Here is a 25,910-nt window from a genome sequence, read left to right on the forward strand (position 1 = left end):
CATACCACAAAGTATGACACAAACCCAAAGTTATTACCCTCTGACACATGTATACGTACTGGAAAACCATGTACATGTGTTGGCGAACCATGTACATGTATTGGCGAGCCATGTATACCAACTGCTCCTCAACAACCGACTACAATATCATATAGAGACTTTCCTATGACAGTGCCTTACTTTCACCAAGCCCATGTACCATCATTTTTTCGAAGACCGGATATTTTGTTGGAATCACAACCAATATGGAATCCTCAAAACATATTATAACCAGCACAAGATTTTAATCATGATGTGAAACGGATGATTCAAGATGTCTTGAGTCAACACTTGGGTGACCAAGGCCATGACCCACATAATCTTGTATACCGAAAACCTTTTTCGGAATGGGTGGAACGAAATTATCCATTGCTGTAAAAAGTCAGGATTCTAGAATCCTTACTATTTACCGAAGAGGATGGCCAATCATCTGTTGAACATATGGACAAATTTATGATACTTATTGGGGAATAGTCACTTAATGAATTTTACAAGTTGCAATTATTCGCTTTAACTCTTACAAGGACTACGTTTACATTGTACTAATCTCTCCATATCGAATCCATAAATAATTGGGCTTAAATGGCGCGAGAGTTTCATGACAGGTTTTACAATTCTATACCAGAAACTACACTCACAGATTTAATGGAAACCAAACAAGAGTTCGGTGAATCAACCGCTGCCTTTATCGAGAAAATTATGCAAACTAAAACTCAATGTCCAGTAATTATAAGCGAAGCCGAAATCGCCAATATAGCAGTAAAAAGCATGTTGTCGGGTCTCCATGACCTACTTACAGTCCACGAAGTGCAAGGCTTGGCACAATTAATAGCCAGTGTTGCATGCTTGGAACGTCTTTTTTATAAGAAAGAGAGCAAAGGCGAACGAGACAAGCACGAGATTGTTGTAATTAATGTAGAGGATGCAATAAAAAATTATGAACTTCCGAATATTATTGAAGAGGCCCTAGCAGAACTGGTACCGGGCAAGCCTTACACTTGCTCCAATCTTAAGCCATTAAAGGATGAAGACATGCCTTAGATACTGAACGAGAATTTTTTGTTTGATATTACCTAGGCCGATGCGATTTTTTATGAGCTCTAAAAGGATGTCAAATCCGCATCCCTAACGGTAAGAAACTTGGCTTTGCCTCAGGAAATCAAAGGGCAAATATATTTCAAATGGCACAAGTCATTTCGATGTCACCACAAATTGTCTTCACTCTAGGATGATCATACATAAATTCATAAAAAACAAGAGTCTCAAACTCTCCGGTATGAAAGTGGATAATGAACCTTTCCCTGAGGTTCAGGTTGGCACTGTAACGGCACGACCGACTTTACTATGAGAGGTACCCCTTCAGGACAACATAAAGTCTCAAAGACGGTCTCCATACTGGCATGAGAAAAATAATCCAGAAATTGAGACATAAACAAAGGTTTTTGTGCTGGTTGATAGTACCGTAGTCAAAAGCATAGCTCGACACGATGATGACATCTCTATTTTTTGTATATATATTCAAATACAGGGAATTTTGTTCGAAGATTGAATTGTAAGGAATTATAGTGAACGATCAAATATAGTAAAAATTTGTGATTGTAGACCCTGAATCGTTTGTCATAATCATTTATACTCTTTGACTGGTGTGTTTCCATGTCAAATACAGGGATCTTAAGTTGCAAATTTAAATCAAGTATTGATCTCATGAAAGCGGCGAAAAAACAGTAAAAGAACCCGCTTTGCAGCGGGCCAGAACCCTAGACTATAGAAAGATGGAAAGAAAAGCGATAAAAAGTGAGCAATGGTGAGCGGAGCGGTGGTGAGCGGACAAGGTGCCAACGATGGGTGAGCGATAGGGACATGAACGGATGGCACAACATATATTTATATAGATTGAGCGGTAGAGAGTGATGGAGAGATGCTGTGTCTAAACTGTATGTTACTCAATGGCTAGGTTAACCTGGATGAAATGAGCAAGTGATGCTGGTGTTTAATCGAAACATATATGTATAATACGGAAGCGGTAGGAAGGGGGGTAATGTAAATATATAAACTAGATTATAATGAATTTTGATTGCTGGTACTTGACCTTAAGAGATTTACTACAAGACTTCAATGACACCCAAAATCAGAACATTATAAGAAAGAAACCCTACTGTTACTAGGAGTTTCTGCGACCCAATAGACCACCGCCTATGCCCCATTAATTATCCCAAATTCTACCTCATTAGTGACTCTACCCTTATGTTACCTTTTTTTAATCGAAATTGAATTTAAACCAGTAGTTAAGCAGGTCGATAAGGCTCCCACAAACTTAACTACATTGAACTACCTTGAATATGTTTGTGACAAAAGACAAGGTTTGGATAATCAATATTTCTGTGCTCTTTACCAGCGAAGTGAAATTATTTTCAACTAGGGTTTATATAAATGTAAAAAGCATGAAAGAAGTGATGACGAAGAACAAATGATATTTCATTATTTACTACCAAAGCTGGAACTTGTAATTCTACAAAAAAAATGTAATTAAAATGATAAACTAAACTAGGTAAGCAGTAAAGTAGTGGCTAAATGAGAAGAGAAATCTCAACTCCCCTGGTCATTCCTGCTGAGAACTCCCTTACAGGGTTGGAGCTCTCGGGAGATAGGAAGACAGCTAGAATGTGCGGAAAATAAGTGCTAGTATACTCCTCTCGAAGTATATTTTACATACATATATCTGGCCATATTTATAGCTGGTGGAAGTAGCGGTTGCAAGCAGTTACAAAGTAGTTCTAACCGCTAGGTAGTTAGGCAGCTGGTGGCGGTTATTTTGTTGAAGCAGTTGCTGGACATAACTCCCAGGGTGCTCACTTCACTTGCTTGGGCTTGTAAGGACGTAGATCTTCCTCGCTTGCTGGATGGCTAGAGGGCATCAGCGCAGTTAAGCGGGTTTGCTTGTGTTGGCTGGTAGTGGAATTGCTGTACCGCTGCGGGTTGGACACTTAGGCGATATTTGCCTTGAGTTGCCGTCGCTTCGCTGTGGTGGGTGTCTGGTCGCTGGACTGAGCGCTGGAGCATCGCTTGCAAGCGGAGACGGCTATTGCTTACGAGCGGTAGAAGTTATTGCTTGCCTCTCTTGCCTTAGCTTTTCTGGACCCAAATTACCGCTTAAAATGACAAAAATTGTTAATAATCTCAACAAACCTATTCTGGATCATGCCAAGCGAGATAGAGCAATAAAGTATGCCATAAATCAAATATTGTGATAATTTTTATACAGAAATTCAAATAATACATAGTTTTGTCAAGCGAGGAATATGCTCATATTTGAAATCATCAATCACACACTCATTCAAGTACATCGACTAGACTACATCCGAGGACACAAAGATGTAGGTGTGCCGTCTAAATTTGGAAATACTATAAACATCGCCCACCAAGTTAGGAATTGAGTCCATTTTTCTCATTACGTTCCATCCAATATTTGTCAACAATTGATATTTTGGGACAAAGATAAGATTAAAGTGGTGGGAGTAGATCCGAAATTTTTCGGACATAATACTAAAATGTACGAATTGACGCCACTGTGGAATTATCCATACGAAAATTAAGCTTTGGAATTTGTGTCAATTTACATTACAAGGATTTCGAATGATATATGCGGCCCAAATGAGGCCGACTCCAACAACTAGAAGATGATGTATTGGTAGAAATCCATAATACGTATCATTGGCTGGAGAATACCTTTGGATCGTACCCTTAGCCGAGATATGGACTGCTACATATCAAATCAAGACCATGGTCGAACAATGGATTGACTAAAATTCATCTTTTATTGTCAGAAGAAACCGTGTGTTAGGTGTTTGCGGATCTAGAGTTCTGAGTTTCTGGAATATTATTCATTATATGACTTCAAAATATTCAGCCATATGAGTGAAGGGGGGTCTATGTTACCACAAAAAATTAATCGTGACGCATTAAATAGTTGAAGCGTATACCTATGTTATTGTTTCTATGAAAAAGGCAAGTAACATGGAAAAGGGAAAAAAAATATATTTCCATGAAAAAGTTGAAATCTATGGAAAAAGAGGAAATTCATAGAAAAATTGAAACCTATGAACAAGGAATGAATAAATTAAAATCCATGGAAAAAATAAAGTGCATGGACAAAGAAAATATTTTTTATATGACTATGGACAAGGTGAAAACCATGGATAAGGTAAAGTCCATGGATAAAAAAAAAGAAATAAAATAAAATAAAACCCATGAACAAAGGAAAAAATATATTTTTAAAGAAATTAAGGGTGTAATCATGAAAAAGTCAATGTTGATATATGCATGGACATATAAACATGTTCTTGGTGGCAACAAGACAATAAAAAAAGAAAAAGTGAGGATGATTGATTTTGGCTGCGAATAAAAGTTTGAAAATCTGATATGATATCAAATTTTATTTTGATTAAATGTTATTTTGATATGCTATCGGATTTTATCTTGATTATGATATCTTGGATTTTTGTTAACAAAATATTAAGATTTGTTACCAGATTTAAAGATTATACAGGATGGGTATTATGATAAATTTCTAAATTTAAATATAATTAAAAAACAAATATTAATTAATTATTATAAATGTTTTTTTTCACTGTACGAAGGGTTGTGTTCTTTCGTAATTCTAATAAGTTAGAATGGTGTATCTATTGGTAAACACCGTTGCTTCTATAAATATGATATATTGTAATCATTGTAAGGCAAGTTCATACATCTCAATACAAAGTTATATTTCCTTTCTATTTCTTGCAATTTATTTAATTTTCACACATTTTCTTTTCATTCTCTAATTTCTTATTATCAAACGTTTGGGTGCTGCATTTGGTACGAATTAAAGATTTAATAACTCTAAATTATACAAAAAGAAGTCTTTAGTTATCATCCTGTTAGAGAAATTTCAACCCACGGTAATATATATTTTTTCTTTAATTCAAATTTATATTCATTTTGTTATAGTAATATTAATTTTTATGTCATAGAAATGTTATCTTTATTATTTTAGTAAATAAAAAATCTCCTTTTATCCTCTTTTTTATACTATAAAAATATTATTCCTTCCATAGTAGAATTATATAAATTTGATTGAGTAAAAAATTAAAAAATAGTGATAAATATTAAAATAGATAGGTGAAAAATAATGTGGGACTATTATAAAAAATTTATTAAAATATTAATAAAAAAATAGTAGAATGAATAAAAAAATAATGATAACTAAGAGTATAATAAAAATATGAATGGATAAGTTTTTAACTATAAATGAAATGTAAATAAATAATATAATAATTAAAATAGAAAAGTTATTTAATGTTCTAACTACACACAAATTTCAGTGAATTATTTATATAACACAATATAATATATAAATTAAATAAAATACATTTTTATATGATACAATATTATATTGTACAACTGTCTTGATTATATATTCTCATAAGATCAAATAAATATGATATTAATTTGACTCAATCAACACATTTGCTGATGTTTTAAAATATTGTATTTGATATATACTCTTTCATTCTTTTACATTAAGTATAAAATGTAGTAGTTTACTCGTGGGATTTGATTTTTAGTTTTATTATTGTAATTTTTTTTTCTGTTTAAAAATATCAAATTAAATACTTAGTATCTTTTTTATTATATTACACTAAAATTAAAATTTATATTCAAAATATCACATTAATATATATTTATATTGCATCAAATAATTATTTCAATTCAAAATTTTACTATTCAAAACTAAAATCTTACGCACTGCACAGTTTAGTAATCAGAATTTGTATTTTTTTTTTTTTTTTTCAATTTTTTATGTCAGTTCAAAACAACAGTAAGTATAAATTGAAATGACATCACAAGTATTCTTTATAGCCATGTACTCAACAAAAATTGCAATACGCCCCTTGCCCACGTACGTCTATAAATAGCAGACCAGAAACCCCAACTTTTCTCCACCACCTCTAATTTCTTTTAACAACACACACCAAACTCAAATTCTAAATAAAATATCATCAATAATAAATTAATATATATATATATAAATATATATACATACAATTGTGGGCATGAGCATGACGAAGAAGATGATGGGCGGAATTAGGAGCAGCAGGGTGGGGGTGCAGGTTCTGATGGCTGTAATTGCTTGTGTTTGTATTTGTGTTTGTGCTGCTGGAGATGATGATAAGGTGATAAGATGCGACCCGATGGGTCTTGGGCCATGCCTGCCGGCGTTATCTGGGTCGGGTTCTCCGACGGCGCAGTGCTGCCAAGAGCTGAGGTCGCAGCAACCATGCCTGTGCAGGTACCTGAGGAACCCGGCCTTCAAGCCCTACATCGACTCCCCCAACGCCAAGGCCGTCGCCTCCACATGCGCCGTCCAGATTCCCACCAACTGCTGACTGCGGAGCCCAGCCCATCTCTATCTACTGCTACTGCTACTGCTACTGCTGCTTCTTCATTAGTTATATTTCTATTAGGTATGTATATGGTGTATGGCGTTACTGTGGTGGCTTGAATAAGTAATTCTATCTGTCTCTTAATTAATATATATATATATATATATATATATAGATGATATATCTGTTGTCACTCGTCTCTATATATCCATCTATCTATCTTCTAGTCATCCACTAATAAAATTCGAAATCTTTGTTTTGATAGAGGGCACTCTCTGGCCTAGTGTTACCATCTTAGTTATTTACTTTTATTTTTTATTTGTTTTTTTATGACGTGGGAATACGCAATCGACCCCCGAAAGTACGAGTAAACCCCGGTCGAATCTAATATCTTGCAAATTAGGTCCCACAGTCGAACCTAATATCCTACAAACTACGTCCCATAGGCAAATTATGTGTGGCAGATGACCTGAGACATCGAAAGTTTGAACATATGACCTCATAGTCTCAAGTCTAATGTTGTTGAATCGGCATATTTTTAAAAAAACACAAATTCATGTATAATAATTTAATATTTTTTTCTTCTCTAGAAAATCTATACTGAATACTTTTGTATATATATATATATATATATAACATTAGAAATAATTATTTATTCAAAATATCATCCCAACTGATCAAAAAATAATTTTAATTCATTTTTTTTACTTTCTCACTGTATAAACACAAAAAACACCATTCCCGGTGGCTGATATGTGTTGAGCAAGTATTAAGTCAGCATCATAGTAAATTAATAAAAGTCGTTAGATCAATTTATTTTTTAATCTTGCGATTCATAATGATCCGGGATAATTTAAGTATTGTATTAAAATTATTTTTGTGACTTTTTAATTAAAAAAATCAATAACATTAATTGCATTATATTTAGAAATAAGAATAAATCTAAAATATGACAATTTGATATACTTCTTCCTCCTCCGTCTCAAAACTATAGTATGGGTTGTGTATGGCACGGAATTTAAAAAATATTAATATTATATTGATAGTGATAAAAATACTGGTAAAAATTTTTTTTGCCCTTGTGAGAGTATTAGTGTAAAAAGTAATGGTAATTGTGTAATAATAATGAAAAAGTAAAGATAGTTTTATAGTGATATGATTATTTATAGAAACGAGACTATTGTGTTGGGACGGAAAAAAATAGTAAATAAGACTATTGTATTGGGACGAAGGAAGCATTAAATTTTGAAGTGTTTGCGAACAAGGAGGACAAGTAGTTTTGAGTGTGGTTGTGTTGGTTCTCGGGATGGCACCGACGATCGCTATTAGATTGGAAATTTTCATCTTTGGAAATCATCTGCTTGGCTCATTTATAAGCACTGTTTTCAAACTATTCAGGTTTACAATGTAGAATTACTTACGAAAATTGTGCTAATGTTATTGTTGTTTTTTCTCTACTTTTAGATTTGATCGTGGCTGAAAAAAATCGAAGTAATTGTTGGGCCAACGTTTGCTAATATCCAGGTTCCCGAATATTCATGTTTTCACTGTACAAATGGAAGAAATTATTGAATCTTAGTATATACTATTGCTTGAGATGTTGAATTACGCATTCTCCACAAATCCATTAAAGTTGTAGAGAGTAAGGTTTTCATTAGAAATTTGGTTGTGTCCCGGTAGTTTTGGCCTATTTTGAGAATTTAAGTGAAGTCGTTGTGATCTATATATTTGGCCCTTTGGCAATTCTATAATGAGCAATAGCCAACATTTTCAGCATTGGCTGTATGAGAGGTGGCAAAAATAGACACAATTCAAAAATTCGATCCAATTCCGATACAAAAAACTGTAGTTGGACCTCCAAAATTAGGTCCGAATTTTTTCAGGTTGTGCCTAGCCCGAAATGCTAATAAATCGGGCTGTGCCCAGGCCCATGAAGGTCGGGTCGTGCCTGGCTCGACTTGATTTTTTAAAATTAATACTCCTTCCGTCTTAGGTATAGTGTCCGTGTTGTAGATACTAGAATTTAGGAGAAAGATAATTAGTAAATAATTAAGTATGTATTAATGAAAATAATTTTAAATTAAGACTAAGATAAAGATAACTGTATAATTAAAATTTAAAAAAGTTAAATAAAAATTTTTAAAATAAGATTAAAATGTATAATACTTTTTCAAAAAATGAAAGTGACAGAATAAAGTGAGATAGACGAAAATGAAAAGGTGCACACAGAAAGTGGGATGGAGAGAGTATTTAATATATATAATAACTAATAAAATAGTGACAAAAATGTAGACATAGCTTGATGGTAAAATATGGGCGTTATTTATATTAGATTGTGAGTTTAATTTCCAATATTAAAAATAAAACAGATTGAACCGTTTTTTAACCGAGTCGTGCTCGGGCCTAGCTGTTCAAGCTCGCTTCGAAATCGGGCCGTCCAAGCACGAAAACAACCGGGTCGGCCCGAATTGCCACCCCTAGGTTGTACCTCCATATTATTGCCACGATACCGTACCGAATTTTTCGGTATGACTAAAATACATATCGGTACTGTACCGAAAGTTTCAATATACCAAATTTCGGTAATTCGGTATACCGAAATTTTCGGTACGGTACCGGTATATACCCTTTCAATCGAAATTTTCAATTTCGATACGAAATCAGTATATACCGCTTATACCGAAAATTTTGATTTTGGTAGATACCGGTATATACCGATTATACCGAAAATATAAATTTAAATTTCAAAATAATTAAAAAAATTAATAAATATCACTATTCTCTACTACAAAAATATAAAAATATTATGAAAAAACCAATAAATTTTCAATAGTTTACATATTTTTTTTTTGTTATAATTTAAAAAAATATTAATAATTATTATTTATATTAATAATTATATTATTTAATAAAAATAATATTGGTACGGTATCATACCGAAATACCGAACTTTCCGAAAATTCATACTGATACCGTACGATATCCATACAGTACCGAAATTTTCGGTATTTTCAACACGATACGGTACGATAAATTGTATTTCGATATGTTCGGTAAATTTATCCCTCCCTAATTGCCATAAGTCAATCTATGTTCTTCAAGTGATGATGAATCAAGACTTGATTAGAAACTCTAGTCCACCATCATTGGTCGTTGGTGTGTTCATGATTGGGTGTTCACTTGGGAGCTGATCTTGGAGATCTAATATTGTTTTATTAAGGTTACTTTGAGTCCACGATAATATATATGTATATGATGCCAATATTGCAGGTTTCTTCTTCCAGCATCACTTATTTTTATCAATGATATTCCTACTTATCTTTTTGGATTTTTCGTTGGGAAAACTCATTTGATCAAACTGCCACCAAAGAAAACATAGGAGGCTTTTATTGGGGCATCTGTTATTGCCATGATATCTGCATTTTAGGTAAAAAAATTTGTCATGTTATAATCGGTGTAGGGTTTAGGACTTATATATAGGTTTTCAAGATTAGTGTTATTAGTTTAATGTTTTATATTGTTAGGTAGTTTTTTGTTTGTGTATTTTGCTTCTAAAAAATAAGTTACCGCTTATGAATTAATGAGATTGTAGTAGAGAACTGATTATTGATTTTGGTATTTATATATATATATATATATGACTTTTCAATTTTATTGATGACTTTGATTATTTGATTTTTTGCTTGCAAATATATTTGGTCCCTTTTAATGGTTGACATGACTTAGAAAGGTAATTGTGGCTTATATCCATATTTCTCTGTTGAAAGAGCTTATTTGCTAATATAAAAATTTTAAAACTTTCTTGAAGTTTTATGGTTAGGACTTGCTGACTGGTTGGCTTCACTATGATTCTTGTTCATTGTTTAAGCCATAAAATCTCACTGGTCATAGTTGGATTTCATGTTAGACAATCATGTTTTTTTTTTAGTGAAAAAAGCTTGAGTCTTTGTTTATGTGAAATCCCTTTTTGTAAACAAATATTGTGGTTCGGATTCCATGGTTTATTGGTTTATTGCTGTTATCCCACAAAATAAAAATTAACATTAGAAAACACAAGAACTGGGTGGCGCTTAAATGGAGTTCAGAGTCGATGAGCGCCTGGAGCCTAAGTAATCATTCGCTTGGATAGCATATACTGTCAGCGATCAAATATTGACCGTTCGTGATTGGGGATCGTCAGGTAGCCCGGATAAAACTGGCGCTCAGACTAGTAGCATAAGACACCTGGATAGAGTGCAGGAGTGTCCAACAAAATGCAGAGGGCCCAGATAGTGTGAAGGGGCACCTGGATTGATGCAAAAGAATCTGGATAAATGCAGACGGCTCCTGGATAGATACAGAAGTCACCCGAGCTGATGCTGAAGTCGCTTATCTGATGCAGAAATTATCCAAACTAATGCAGAAGTCACCCGAGCTGATGCAGAAGTCGCTTATCTGATGCAGAAATTATCCAAACTAATGCAGAAGTCACCCGGAGTAGTGCAGAAGTCGCCCCAAGCTAATGGGGAAGTTGCCGGGGCTGATGCAAGCTACTCAGATAGGATGCAGGCGTTGCCAAATATTTTTTCAAAAGGTGCGCTATCAGATATATTTTAAATAGTTTAGGTATAATCAGAGGTATTTACGATGCCCTGGAGTATTTTCAGATGTATTTATGAAGGCTTGAGAGAGTTTTTGTGATTTTAGAAGGCCCCGCTTATTTTCATATATATTTACAAGGGTCTGGATATGTTTTACAAAGAAAAGGTACTCCATCTTTAATTGCAATATTATATTTATTTTTATTTTATTTTATCAGATCTAGGAAGTTGGATGGTTTTCAAATTTTCTAAACAAAACTTAGAAAATAATTTATTTGTGTTTATTTTTCTATTGAAAAGTTGCATCTATTCGCATTGTTAGTAGAGTAAAAGGTTGCGGTGATTCGCAAGCATAATTTAGATTCTATAAAAAAACATTGTAATTATCGTAAAAACTCAAATTCAAATATTTTAATCAAAATTTATATTTCTTTTATTTATTACAATTTATTTAATTTTTAGCATTTTATTCTTCTTCTATAATTTCTATACTATCAACATCTGGACACTGTGTTTAATACGAATCAGGGATTTAATTACTCTAAATCTTCTAGTAAGAAGCCTTTGGTTTTCATTCGTTTAGAAATTTTCAACTCACGGTAACCTTTTGGCACGCTCAGTGGAACAATAATTTATTCCTCATGGAAAATTATTTCGAATTCATCATATTACGATCAAGAAGACTTGTACGTGGCTTATTGTTCATTCTGAAATAGTAACGTTAGTGGAAGAAACCAATGTCGTTTACACAAAATCCTTAGGTCTTCCACCACCTCCAACATCCATCTCAGAATGATTCACTCCGACTCGGGTAGAGAGGCCGACGCCATATAATGGCCAGGAAGCATCAAACCTGGCCATCCACGGCAGTACAGCCATACTACCCGATGGAATTTGTGAGCAATTCATTCACAGTTTTCTTGCTACATTCCAACGGATAGAAAGCACAAGCACAACCCCACCGACTTCCCAAATCGAAGGAGGTGTCGAAACATATCAATTACAACCACTTACTTCGGTCGAAGTTGGGAATCACGGCCAACACTGGCCCCAAGTGTCTCTACCATTGTTTACAAATTCCAACACTACCCAAATTTATGGTGTGCCTCAAAACACATGGCACGCCTAGAGCTATTATGCTCCGGAGTGGGTGGAGCCCAATTACCATTGCCTCCACAAGTTAGAATTTCAGAATTTCTAATATTTTCCGAGGAGACGGCCAGTCATCTGTTGAGCATGTGACAAGATTCAAAATCCTAATTGGGAAATTATCCCTTAAATAAATTTTACAAACTACAGATGTTCCCCTTAACTCTTACAAGGACTGTCTTTACATGGTATTTGTCCTTCCGCACGAACTCTATACAAAATTGGACTCAGATGGAGCGAGAATTTTATAACAGATTTTACATTCTATACCATAAACTACGCTGACAGATCTTATGGAAACAAAAAAAATTTGGAGAATCGGCAAGATCCTTTATTGAAAGACTCAGATAGAGTAAGGCTCGATGTCCTGTGATCATTAGTGAGTTCGAGCTTGCTAATATCGCAATAAGGAATATGTTGCCATCTCTACGAGATAGGCTTACAACTCACAAAGTTCAAAATTTGGCACAATTGACAACGAAGGCTGACATCTGGAATGCCTTTTTCATGAAAAGGAGACAAGAAGCAAATATTTCGAATATCAAATTGTAGCGATTGATATCGAGGATACAATTGATGGACATAAGCTCCTAGACGTTATTGAGGAGGCAGCAACCGAGCTTGTATCGGAAAAATCCTATACTTGCTCCAATCTTAAGTCCCTCAAAGGTAAAGACATACCCAAACTCCAAAATGAGGATTGTTTATTTGATATTACGTCAGGCTGATGCAGTTTTTGTATACTATTTGGGACATGTATTGATAAATCATGCAATGCAAAATTATGCATTTGTAGGGAAGGATTATAGCGATGGAATCAGTGACAGAAAACGTCCGTTGCAAGTAAGAATCAAGAACTTCAAATTCCATCCCTAATTCCGTCTTTAAAATTAGCTACGAAAATATGGGCAAAAACTTTTCATCAGTAATACTTCCTTCACTACATTTGTCTTACAAATGTCAAGCTTTTGTCAATAACCCGTTAAGGGACGAAAAATGGATTAGATACAGAATTTTTTCATTCATAATATATTTTTTTTAGTGGAAGATAAAAAATGACAATAAAAAATCATATACGACGAAAATGAGAGTTCACGAGTCATGGCTTATTTATAACAAATAAAATCATATTTCTATATTATGTTATATTTTAATTTTTAAGTCCTTAATTCAAAGACTCATTTGTTTAAAACTGTGATGGCTTTAGGCTATTTTTCCTTAAAATCTCTCTTGAGATTCTGTAGACAATATATGGGCTAATGTTTAATATGGGCTGCGAAAACTATTTAAGTGAATATCTCAACGCATAATATAGAATGTTCCGATCCATTGATAATTCTTAAACAAATATGGTGACTGAGTATTCAATTGTTGTCATTTTTTATTGTTTTTACATTGGTTCTTTTTTTTTTTTTTTTTTTATTTGGAACCCACGGCCTCTATCCGAAAGTGCGTACTGGGTAAACCCCTGACCGAATCTAATACTCTGCAAATCAGGTCCGACTGGAATTGTTTTTACACTGTTTATCGTGGTTGAGGTGGATTTTCGGTTGCTATCTTTCTTTCAACTCAAAATTTTAGGCACCTAGACTATTATTGACTGACTTATTTAAATTTACACTTTTTTCTTTTTGTTTTTTTCAAGTAAAAACATATTTTTATTTTTTTATTTTTTATTTTTTACTTTTTCATTATCCTATAAAATAAAAATTTATTGTGAGATTTGATTTTTAATTTTACTATTCAATTTTACTTTTATTTTTCTTCAAAAACATCGAATTAAACATTTATCTTTTATTTATTATATTACACTAAATTAAATTTTACATTCAAAATATCAAATTAATACATATTTACATCACATCAAACAACTATTTCAAGTCAAAATTTTTCTACTACCTCCGTCCCATAAAAATGGCAACATTTGCTTTTTGAGTCGTTGTATTTAACGTTAAAAATATTATTATATTTGGATAATTTACTTCACAAATATCATTGTATTTGTATTATAAGAGACTAATTGATGTATTTTTGTCATTTTCTTTTGATTTGGACTACGTATTGATATAATAATTAATATTTAAATATCAACATGCAAAAAGTTCACAGTACTCTTCTTATGGGACAAAGGTGGTATTAAAAAAATCAAAACCCAAAATCAAAATCTTACAAGTAAACATAACCTGTATTTTTATCTATGTTTTTTAAAACTCATGTCCGATCAAATGAGCACACAATTTGATTACGAAGAAAGTATAATTATTATTATTATTATTATTATTATTGAGAAAGTATTGTTATTATTATTATTATTATTATTATTATATTGTATTTCAAATTATATATTTTTTGACTGCTTATATTAATTTCATTTATGTATCTTTTATTCAACACAGGCAGTACCTGTTTTTTATTAAATAAAAACATAATCTTGCATTTTCTAATAAAATTTAAAATTATTATTCCCTGCGTCCCAATACAATAGTCTTATTTAACATTTTTATATGTCCCAAAATTATAGTCGCATTTCCATAAATAATCATATCATCATAAAAATATTCATACTTTTTCTTTATTATTATGCAATTGCCACTACTTTTTACCCTAATATACTTACAAGGGCAAAAAAAGTCATTTTTTTTTTATCAACTATCAATATAATATGAATATTCCTTAAATCTCGTTCCCAACACAATAAGACTATACTTTTTGGAAAGAGGAAGCACTATTTACGAAAACCAAGGTAAGATATCCAAACAAGATTTTAGTTTCTTGATTGTAATGCATCGGTACTAAATTAGGATAGGAGTGAGCATACGAGTTTAACTTTACAATAAGATATATGATTCATGTACGTATTTTACACGTCATTCTCTACAGTGGGTTGCATGCATCGAATCCATTATGCATGGATGGATGCAACGTTGAAGTGCACGTCCCTCTTTCTCTAATATTTCTTTTTACGTCTTTCTAACAATGTCCCATTTTTGTTGTTTTTTTCGTAAAAATAAGAATTTTTGTTAACTAGCTTACTGCATGAATGATAGAACAAACTCAGAGTCGGCCTCTTAGCAGAAGCAATATGAACAATTGCTCAGGACCCTTATGTTTTTTAATTTTAACTATTATTAGATATTTAAAATTTAAATCTCATTTTTTTCTCACCAATTACCTAATCTAGTTTTAATTCTAAAATTAAATTTTAAACATAATTTTTCTAAAATTAATCAATCCTCATCGTCTTTAGAATTCATAAATATTTTTAAAGCCCATTATTATTACTAGATATATTAAAATTAAATTTAAATTTTATCTCATAGTTTTTTCTACAATTACTCCATCACATTCGAATTCTAATGAACTCTACTCAAATTTTTATAATCTTATACTATTCGCCTTTAGAATTTATAGTTATTATTATTGAGTTATTGATTTTATAATAGTCAGAATATTGTAAAATTTTATAACAGTCAAGATATATATAACAAACTAGGTCCGACAGTTCACTTCCACACCAGTTGGTCATCCCTTACTTAGACACATATATTTCATTTATTATATATATAATTAATAGAATTTTTATTTTTGTGGAATTTATTATTATATTGTTCGTTGATAGTATTTTGAAAAAAAAAAAATCATTTGTTTACTAAGGCCTATCATTTATTTTTGCTCAAGGCCCTGAAAAAGTTCGAGACGGCCCTGAATGAACTAGATATTTTTTTCAAATCTAAGGGTTATATATATACACACACACATAGACAGGGGATGACACTTAGGTCGGACTATATACAACATTTATTAGGTTGGACTATATACAATATTTATTAACATCTCCTTCCAAACTCATGACGGGATTGTGAAAGTCTTGTATTTTCATAAGGATTGAAAAAAAAAAAAAAGTAGGACTTGAAAAAACCATTTGCAATCTGATCTTCGAAAATAGTGGGAGATAATAATACATTGTTGTAAGCAATGTATTATTATCTCCCACTATTTTCGAAGATAATAATAAATTGTTGTAAGCAATGTGACGACAGACAAAATAATAGTCAATTCTCATACACTCGTGAAACATATCTTTGATCGAATCTTTATAGCAATCTGACTTTTAAAATGAAATACAATAATAGAATACTAAGGCACACAATGATTAACCATAAACCAACAAAACCACAAGAGCTTAGAAATAAAATCGGCAAGATCTGATCTTCAGAAATAGTAGGAGATAATAATACATTGTTGTAAGCAATGTGACGGCAGACAAAATGATAGATAATTTTGATATTTCTCGTACGCTCGTGAAAGACATCTTTGATAGAAACTTTATAGTACTCTGACTATTAAAATGAAATACAATAATAAAATACTAAGGCACACAATGATTAACCATCAACCAAAAAAAACCACAACAGCTTAGAAATAATATCGGCAAGAGCTCAATACTTGGTATCAACTAGAAACAATCTATTTTTTACTGCTCCAAGAAATAAATAGAAGCTAGTAGTCAATTGATATTAGTGGGATCTCCAACGCAACAAGCGTTGGAGTATTTATTCAAAACCAAGAATAATAAGCCAAATAGTGAAGACCATCTAAGAAAGTTCATTTGATATACCAAAAGGTATTCATAATAGCAGAATAATGCATCATCCGAGGAACAAATATAAAATCACAGACTATATGAACAAACATAATCAACATCGCCATGAGTGACAGTTAAGTAGATCAAGCTTCCCACCAATTGAACAAACAAAAGTTGGATCATCGATGAGGACACTGCCCATTGGGGGTAAGTCGACATCCAAAATTAAAATGAGATAGAAATTTTGGAATTTACAAGGCTAGCTCAGGATAGTAGATTAAAGGCTTATTTGGCCTGAGAGAGATAGTACCCATCAAAGCTATCAGAAATTTCGAGGCTAAAAAAATAGCAAAAAGGTCTCGAGCACTTCATCGTAAAAAGCCAATGTAGATGATCTTGCTACTCTGAAATACCAGACTAATCATTCTCAATGATGATCATATCATCCACATAAAACAACAACAAAATAGTATTCTCAAGTTAATCACAATGAGAATAAGGCCAAGTCATGGCAATTGGAAGTGAAACTAAGGCGAAACAACGTATAGCTAAACTCTGCAAACCACGTATGGTATTCCTATTTAAAATCATACAAGGCACGACATGGTTTAAATACCCTAGAAGATGGACGAGAGCCTATGGATGGATACATATAAATATCATCATGCAAGAATGTATTTTTTTACATCCAATTGAAGTGGCCACTAGCGAGTAGCATAATAACCAACAAAAAATGAACAAAGGTAAATGATGCAATTGAAGCAAATGTCTCCTTATATCTGATACCATACTCTTGTGTATAGCTTTTGGATACCAACGAGTCTTGTACCACTTGATGGACCTTAAGAGTTTGTTTTTATCAAAAATACCAACTTGCAGTCAATAAGTTTTTTTTTAGGAGAAATATCAATCATATCCCAATATGAGTTTTCTTCAAATATTGAAACTTTTCAAATATAGTATGCCGCCACAAAGGATCTACATATGGCTCACGGAATGAGCTGGGCTCATAGTAAGATAAGGTGGTATAATAAATTTGATAATAAAGTAAATGAGTAGAAAGATGATTGACCAAATGGAGCACACGGGCCAAGACCAGATATAAGATTCAAATTGGTGTTGGGCTAAAAATACGATGTTGGATTAACCTCTAGAAATAGTGCTACTTCAAGAGGGGCAAATAAGAGAACATCATCAGATGGAAGTGGGACTAGTTGTTGTAAAAGATGAGGGTTAAAGTAATATGAAAAGGGTGAGGATCGGATGACACTTAGTTTCACAACCGTAACGGGATCTTCTTTTGAAAAGTTACCACCTCTCTTCACTTCACATAAGGGAAAGGTATATATGAGTGATATGTAGTCAAATAGAACTAAAATTTTGGAAAGTGATGCAAGCTTATTATACTTCAAAAAGGTGACAAGATGAGAGGTACACAACCGATTATAGTTAGTATCCCTGAACCGATAACCTTTATGTAAAAAAAAAAAAAAAACTTCATGTTCTATCCTATAGAAAAAAGCATGGATGGCATAAGTACTAGTTAACTATTCTTATGTGAAGGAGTAAGAATAAAGTGATAAAATTGAAATGTTAAAAATGACTATAACCAAGGTATCAATTGTATAGGGTTTTGAAATGGCTGATATACCCATAACTAATAATGGAGACAATTTATAATGTGACCAAGAGTAAGTGTAGCTTTCTCCAAAAAAAAATATATACATATATATAAAGACAAGAGCTAAATAATAGAAGGGCATGAATAATAATATCTAGGATATGATGGTCTTAATATTGATCATAATTTTTTTGTTGAAAAGTGTATATGTAGAAATTCTAGACAATTGTGCTTTAATAAGGGATGAATCGGAAAAAAGAATAATTGTTACACTAAAGGGCATTATATATATAAATAGTTTGTACCGTATAGGAAAATTGAGTATCAACCATCTGAGCAAACTATATATAACAAAATGACAATTTGGAATTCTTCTTTATAAATAAATCCACATAAAATGGGAGAAATAAAAAGTACAAAATATTAAAAACCATTCATAGATGCACCAAGTAAAGGTCCATGAATATTAGAATAAATTCAGAAAAATAATTATCTATAAAAGAAACATTGTGTATAAACAACAACGTAGGATATTAGGTTCGTCTGATGTGACTTGCCTTGTCGGACCTATGTTTGCAAGCTATTAGGTTCGGCCAGGGTTTACCCAGAGCACACCCAAATGGTAGCAACTGCGGATTCCCATGTTATAGAAAAAAAATAAAACAATGCAGGATTTTTCCGCAATATACTATCTGCACAATCAAATTATGCGAAATAAACAAAACCCAAAAGACCGTTACTGATTTTGAAGTCGATTTAATTGGAGGATGCATGACCTAGATAGATATGTCATAGAAGACAAATATGGTCTAAAGATAGAAACAAGAAAAATATAAAGAAAAAAAAATGCTAAAATGAGTCTAGCTTAAATAGGCGGACAACTTTTTGACCTATCTCGAAAGTCCTCTAGGTTTGCATACCTAATCCTACTCACTAGAAGGGAAATATAATATAAAACCTTGATCAACTAATTGACCAATTCAGATTAAATTAAATTTTGAATGACTAATACAATAGGTATTAAAGAGGGATAAACAGGGTGTGGACTCAGAACATATGGATGTCATTAGATAAAGAGTATGGAAGGAGGTCATAGGAATGGTAGAGGCCATTAGTAAATATCAGAGGTCATCATATGGTTATTATAGAAACAATCAAAATACCAATAAATTTTACCCGAGGTGGCAGACATAGCATAATTGAAAGGACTAACCTATTTGAAAATAGTTCTAAATTCTAAAGAATAGGATACGTAAACTCAGGGTATAATAGAGGGTGTAAATAATGCACTGTCTAAGGAGACACATGAGTACGTTGAGACTTTGTAATTAGTTCAACCAAAGGGAGGTTGATAAGCACCACAATGCTCTAAGATATATCCTAGAGTGTGACAATAATGGAACTCGAATTTGTCCCAATGTATGTTCTTGAATTGACGATCTAGGCTAGTGTGATGACCATGTTTGGCTGATCAAGTGGTGAAAACTAATACAAAATCAATTTGAGGAGACATGTCCAGATGAAGCCAAATTTTTTGAAAGAAAAACTCCTGAATAGTTGGATATCAGGGTAACAGTTAGGCACGACCCACCTCCTATTAAGAGAAAAGGGCATCGAAATCTGAATAATGCGCAAATGATAGAAATTGATCTTAATTTAATCCATACAATCCCAAATAAGTTGAACCTGAAGAATAAAGTCAGTGATAGGATTATCCCCCATTCCAATTTCAGATCACAAAGAGTACTACCAAATTGATAATAGTGCACCAAACTCGTAAGATGAAAGCTAGAACCAAGTACAAATCTAGTGATTATTATTGCCCAGATCCTCTAACTTCTCAATATATGATTCAATTATTTTAGGATCGGAGCAACGTCTTCAACACCCCCAACACAAAGGGGTGAATATAAATATATATATATATTGAAGTTCTGTAAGGATCACCTCATGGAGTAAGAGTGGACCGGTGACTATGAGGTTATGGGTTATATCTCTAACGCCTTCAGGTCTTACCTGCCACATATGGTTAGTGTGACTTGTCTTGTCGAACCCAAATTGTAGGATATTAGGTTCAGCACACTCGAACAGTAGCGGCTACGGGTTTCCACATTATAAACAAAAGATATAGCTTCAACAAAGAAAGACACAAGAGAAGTTAAAATCCCCAAAATAAGGCATATTAATTCCAAAGAACAAAGCAAAATCTAAAACTCGAATGAGCAAAAACTGACAAATTGAGTACACAAACATATAAAAATATAAAAATCCAAGAGCCAGAGATAGAGGGACATGACACTACACGTTATCCTCAGAATTTGATTCAGGAATGCCCACTATTTTGCGTGCCTTTCGTATGTTTTCCGTTGGCGGTGAAATTTCAGAATTTGGCCGGTCTAGAAGATTGTTGATGATCGGTGGCCAAATCATTATAAAAGGTAGATTTTATTTAGGTACAAAAGTAAGAGTCTAATATCATGTATGATATATGAAATAAAATAAATATTTTTTTCTCAATTTAGAACTAATTAAGATAACATCAATGTATATTTATGTACATAATGGACCTTGATATAAATCAATTTATACAGACATATATTAATAATTATTATGAACACATTTGGATTGACTTAAATAAATAAGTAAAAGTCAAAAGCACAAATTAAAATAAAAGTTAAAAGCAAAAGCAAAAGCAGTTTGAATTTGTATTTATATGTAATGTTGTAAAAGGATATTTTTAAAAAAATATATATTTATATGTATAAATTCCAGAATTTTTTTTTCTGGCAAAATTAGAAAAAAAAAGAGGTAAATATATTGTTTGTATTTAATTTTTATAGTTTCCTTAGAATTATATGAATTATAATTGTTGATGTATTTTTTCAACAAAAATAAAGTAAAATTCAAAGATATGGAAAATATCCTTAAACTTGATTAATTAGTGCCTGAGATTAGGAATCTCTAAACACTGTACGGTACAGAAAATAAACTGGAAAATAAAAGACTGAAATTTAAAGTGGTGATCCCCAAATCTGACTTTGCTTTGTTGAAGTTGATTGAAGATATCTTGCCAAATGATGATTCAAACCTTTAAATATTCTCTGGGAAACCGTACTGAAAACCGTCACCCGAACGGTTACAACGTCTCCTTCCCAACCGTCTTCCAACCCTTTTCATGCTGACACGTGTCCTCAGCAGACCAAAATTATCCTTATATTTCACTCTTTGAACCGACCACAGACCTTCCGCTCTTTTGGCCCGACTTCGTCCTTCGCCCGACCTGCTTCTTCGCCCGACCTCGCTTGGGCCGACCTCCGCATCAGCCGCCCTCCGTCTTCGACCGAAGACCTCCGCATCTGTCCGTACCTCTTCCTTGCCCGACCTTCCTCTTAACAGACCTCCGCGTCTGCCCGACTTCGGTCTGGATTTGGATCAATTCTTGAGATCTTAACTTTCTTCCTTTTCCCGACCTGAAAGCCTCCCGACCTGCGGACTTCCCGTCCTGATGACTTTCCGTCTTGAGGCCCTCCCGAACGGAAGACCTTCCGACCTGAGGTCTTTCCGTCTTGAGGACCTACCGACCTGAGATCCTTCCGACCTGAGGTCTTTCCATCTTGAGGACCTCTCGACCTGAAGACCTTCCAACCTGAGGTCTTTTCATCTTGAGGACCTCCCGACCTGAAAACCTTCCGACTTGAGGTCTTTCCGTCTTGAAGACCTACCGACCTGAGATCCTTCCAACCTGAGGTCTTTCCGCCCTGAGGACCTTCCGTCTTGAGGACCTTCCGACCTGAGGTCTTTCCGCCCTGAGGACCTTCCGTCTTGTATTTTCCTTAGAAATAAATCTATTTTCCTCGATTTCCTCACGGTGTCCTTCAGCCAGTTCAATCAACCCTATTGCCCGGCCCATTCTTCTTTTTACCTTGGGCTTTTAACCTAATTCTAAATTTCGTACGTAACAACTTGCCCGCCGCCAAGGGACTTTCAAACGCCATTTAACAATCAATGTTTGGAAGTTCATAAATCACTACCTTCTTGAAACATTCCCTTAGCAACTGCACCAGTTACTGCAATACTCCTGGTTAATTTCCTTCTCCGCAATACAAGCCTTTGTGAATCACAATCCCAAAACACTCTAACTATGGCGAATCAATACATTCCTGCCCTTCCTTTCGACGGAACCCTCCCGGAGGGCCCATTTTCAGCCTCGAAAGTACTAACTCCGACAATCCGTCCATACTGCACTACTCCTGAAAACTCAAATCGGATGAGGGAAGTTTTGGAATCCCGAAATTCCTTGGCTATCAACAATCCTAACTACCAAGCAATTCGCATTCGAGACAGCATCAAAACCCATCTCACAGACCCAAAAGATCCTTACCGCGCTTGGTATCGACGGGTAGCAGAACACTTCCAGGCCCAATGGCGATCGCAAAAAATCGATCAAGCCATACTACTGTCCACCATGCCTATCAACCTGCATGAGAAGGTGCTGTTGGCCATGTCTGCCTTCTGGAATGCGGAAAATGGGACTTTCCTCCTACCCTCTGGCCCCTTTGGTCCAACTCTTATGGACGTGGCAATGATCGCGCATCTTCCAGTCGTGGGTGAAGACCCTGTAATGGGAGCCCTAGATGGGCAGGAGCCATCAGAAGACCATCCAGGATGGTCTTTACAAGGTGTGAAGGAATGGGGTTGGACAAAGTTCGCAACCGACCAGCAAGGGGCTCCAGGGACCCCTGTAACCGACTGGGAGCATACTGCCTTTATCCTTTTTTGGCTTTGTAGGTACGTCATTGTTTCCCCTTCCAAATGTGTTCTTCCTTCTCATCTCGACCTGGCCATTCATATCGCGTCAGGTCGGTTCTTTTCCCTTGGCACCCTGTTTTTAGCCAATCTGTTTGAAGGACTCACCAGGGTTAGCCTTCGTCTGACAGATAATGATAGTAGAAAATTAGATACTGCTGCATCGGGTCCTTTTTGGTTTTTAGAACTTTGGTTCCGTCTTTACTTCCCCAACGCATTTAACTTAGGATCTCCGCCCACTATGCCAACGGCTGAAAAACATTTGGGATTAGCCCTTAACCGACTCTGCTCAGGACGCAATAAACTCCAATCTTCCGATCCAATAATAATCGCAGTTTTAACAGATACCCGCAATAACTCTCGATTTTCTATGTATAAAAAGTATGCGGGCTATGCTCCCGACCATTTTTGGCCTTTTCCAGTACCAAATCCGCTTCCGACTCCTGAGCCTTGTCCTCATTCCACTTATCCTTTTGCCTGGGACGTTGCCCTCAAACCCAGGTCTCTTTTTAGTAGCAAAAAACTTGATAAAAAGGGGCAGAAAACCTTTTACACTTTTAATTATGAACCTCAATTCGTGGCGCGCCAGTTCGGCTGTTGCCAAGGTATCCCTGGACCCGTCGCGTGTCCACATATAATTTTTCAAAGCCCTGACCGACGAGTCCTACCGAATTCAATCCCTTCTTATATCTCCCAGCTCACCACGTATATAACTTCCAATTCTTATATTCCTTTTCGCTCCAACCCTGAGACTGTAGAAACATTCAATAAATGGTGGTCGGTTGTATGGTCCCTGATCTCCCCTGATGAGGGTCGGTTGCTGAACATACTCCTTCCCCCCCAAGGATTGGTTCTAGGGGCGGCTAGACATACTAGCACTCAACAACAAACAGCCGCCCCGGGGATCGGGTCTAGTGCTCCAACGCGAAAAAGGAAAGCGTCCCAACTGCCAACACCCCCGACTTCGGGGACCGACCAGCAAACACTAGCAGACCTTGGAACAAATAGGACGTCAGCAAGGGCCCGACCCCGAATTGGTAATGTTTCTTAACACCGTGAACCAATTCACTATATTTTAACTTTGATTTCACATATTATTCACCAGAACCGACCTTGGCAGCACCGACCACACAACCGACGCCAGCCCCAGCCGACCATTCAACCGGGCCTTTGGTCCAGACCAATCTGCCAGTGAGCAGTCGGGCGGAGGACCCGACGAGGAGGCAAACTCTTCCTCCTGCACCGAGGAGCGGTCGGGCCAGGCACCCGACCAGGAGGCAATCTTTACCAGTAGTGCCTAGAGAACCAGTAAGTTCTCTCATCAGCCATACTTAGGATTCTAATGATCAACCCTGATATATTTAACAACCAATATTTCCATGATTTTTTCACAGACACCTTCGCCCATCGGATCAGCAGCAGGGGTCTCTTCTGACAGCGAGGGAACTACTTACCAGATGGGTCGACCGCCATACATAGCATCAGACTCATCCATGTCAAAAGAAAGACCAACTGCCCTCGCCGAAACTGACCCTCAAAACGACATCCTTGATGTTGCTGATCCCGAAATCGAAGGTGCCCCCGAGATTCTGGCTGCAGTGGCTCTAGAAGCAGCCGCCCAACCTGCAGCCGCCCAGCCAGCAGCGGCACTTCCTCTAGCAATCGAGTGGCAGGCAGAAGAACCACCTGCGGCAGCCCAACCTCCAGAAATGGAAGCAATGTCTTCATCCGAATCGGAGACTTCTGTGAATTTGGTAAGATTAAACCAATCCATGCCACAATATCTCTTTCAGAAAACACTAACTGTTACATACTACTTTCAATAGGGACCCAGGTCGGCACCTCAACGACCATTTGCAGCAGCCGACGAGTCGGCTGCTGTTATACCAGCTGTCCGCCCTACTCGACCGACCTCATTGCTGCCCCCCTCACTGACAGCAGTCCGCCCAGAGGTAACACATATCTTATAAGAATAAATTTGCACCTCTCTTGGAATACTTATTGACATTGTAGGACTTGCAGGGGCCTTCAGACTTAGCTGTCCTATCGACTGTTCCGGTTCCGGCGGAGGCCCGAACCATATTCACTGAGGCCATTAACCATCCCCTGTCAGAATTGAGATCCGACTTACTGGACAAACTCATTCAGACAGTTGGTGGCCTTCTATTTTACACTCCAACGGAATCGCCAGCCGTCCCTATTCTGCATCGGCTGATGGAAAGACTTACAGAGCTCAAGACTGAAGTGTTAGTCATTGGACTCCTGTCAGCCGAAACCCCCCAACCCGACTTCGATCAAACAACGCTGGAGAATTCTTTGGCTAAGACCCGAGAATCTCTTCAGCAGACTACTGGAAGGCTGGGTGGTCTCCTTAGCACGAAAGCTCAACTCGATGAAGCTATTCAGAAAAAGGAGGCAGAATTGCGGGAGCTGAGGAAAGAACAGTCTACCCTGGATAAGCAAATTATCAATGAACAGCGTCTGCTTGAGAAGTATACCAAAAATGAGGCTGAATTGGATCAAGAGCTGAAAACCCAAGCCCGATCCCAATTCATCATAAGATATCAGACGGCTGCCAATACCAGAAGGCTATCCAGGGATGAAAGCAAATGGACACAGATAAAAACTGCCCTAGGGGCACTGTTGTAATATTTCCCCCTTTGTAACAACATTTGACTTAGCAATATATATTGTTCCTTCCTCTC

At 35.3% G+C, this 25,910-nt stretch overlaps 1 protein-coding gene across 1 annotated transcript; it reads left to right on the forward strand.

Annotated features, from left to right (window-relative positions):
• The first annotated feature begins 6,017 nt into the window (after window positions 1-6,017).
• On the forward strand, window positions 6,018-6,719 carry LOC127242484 (non-specific lipid-transfer protein 2-like). Its single transcript, XM_051262046.1, has one exon. The coding sequence runs from the start codon at window positions 6,135-6,137 to the stop codon at window positions 6,465-6,467; it is 333 nt and encodes a 110-aa protein (XP_051118003.1). The 5' UTR covers window positions 6,018-6,134; the 3' UTR covers window positions 6,468-6,719.
• Window positions 6,720-25,910: the final 19,191 nt, after the last annotated feature.

Source organism: Andrographis paniculata, unplaced genomic scaffold (genome assembly GCF_009805555.1).
Source record: "Andrographis paniculata isolate CXL003 unplaced genomic scaffold, ASM980555v1 Contig86END, whole genome shotgun sequence".
Taxonomy (NCBI): Eukaryota; Viridiplantae; Streptophyta; class Magnoliopsida; order Lamiales; family Acanthaceae; genus Andrographis; species Andrographis paniculata.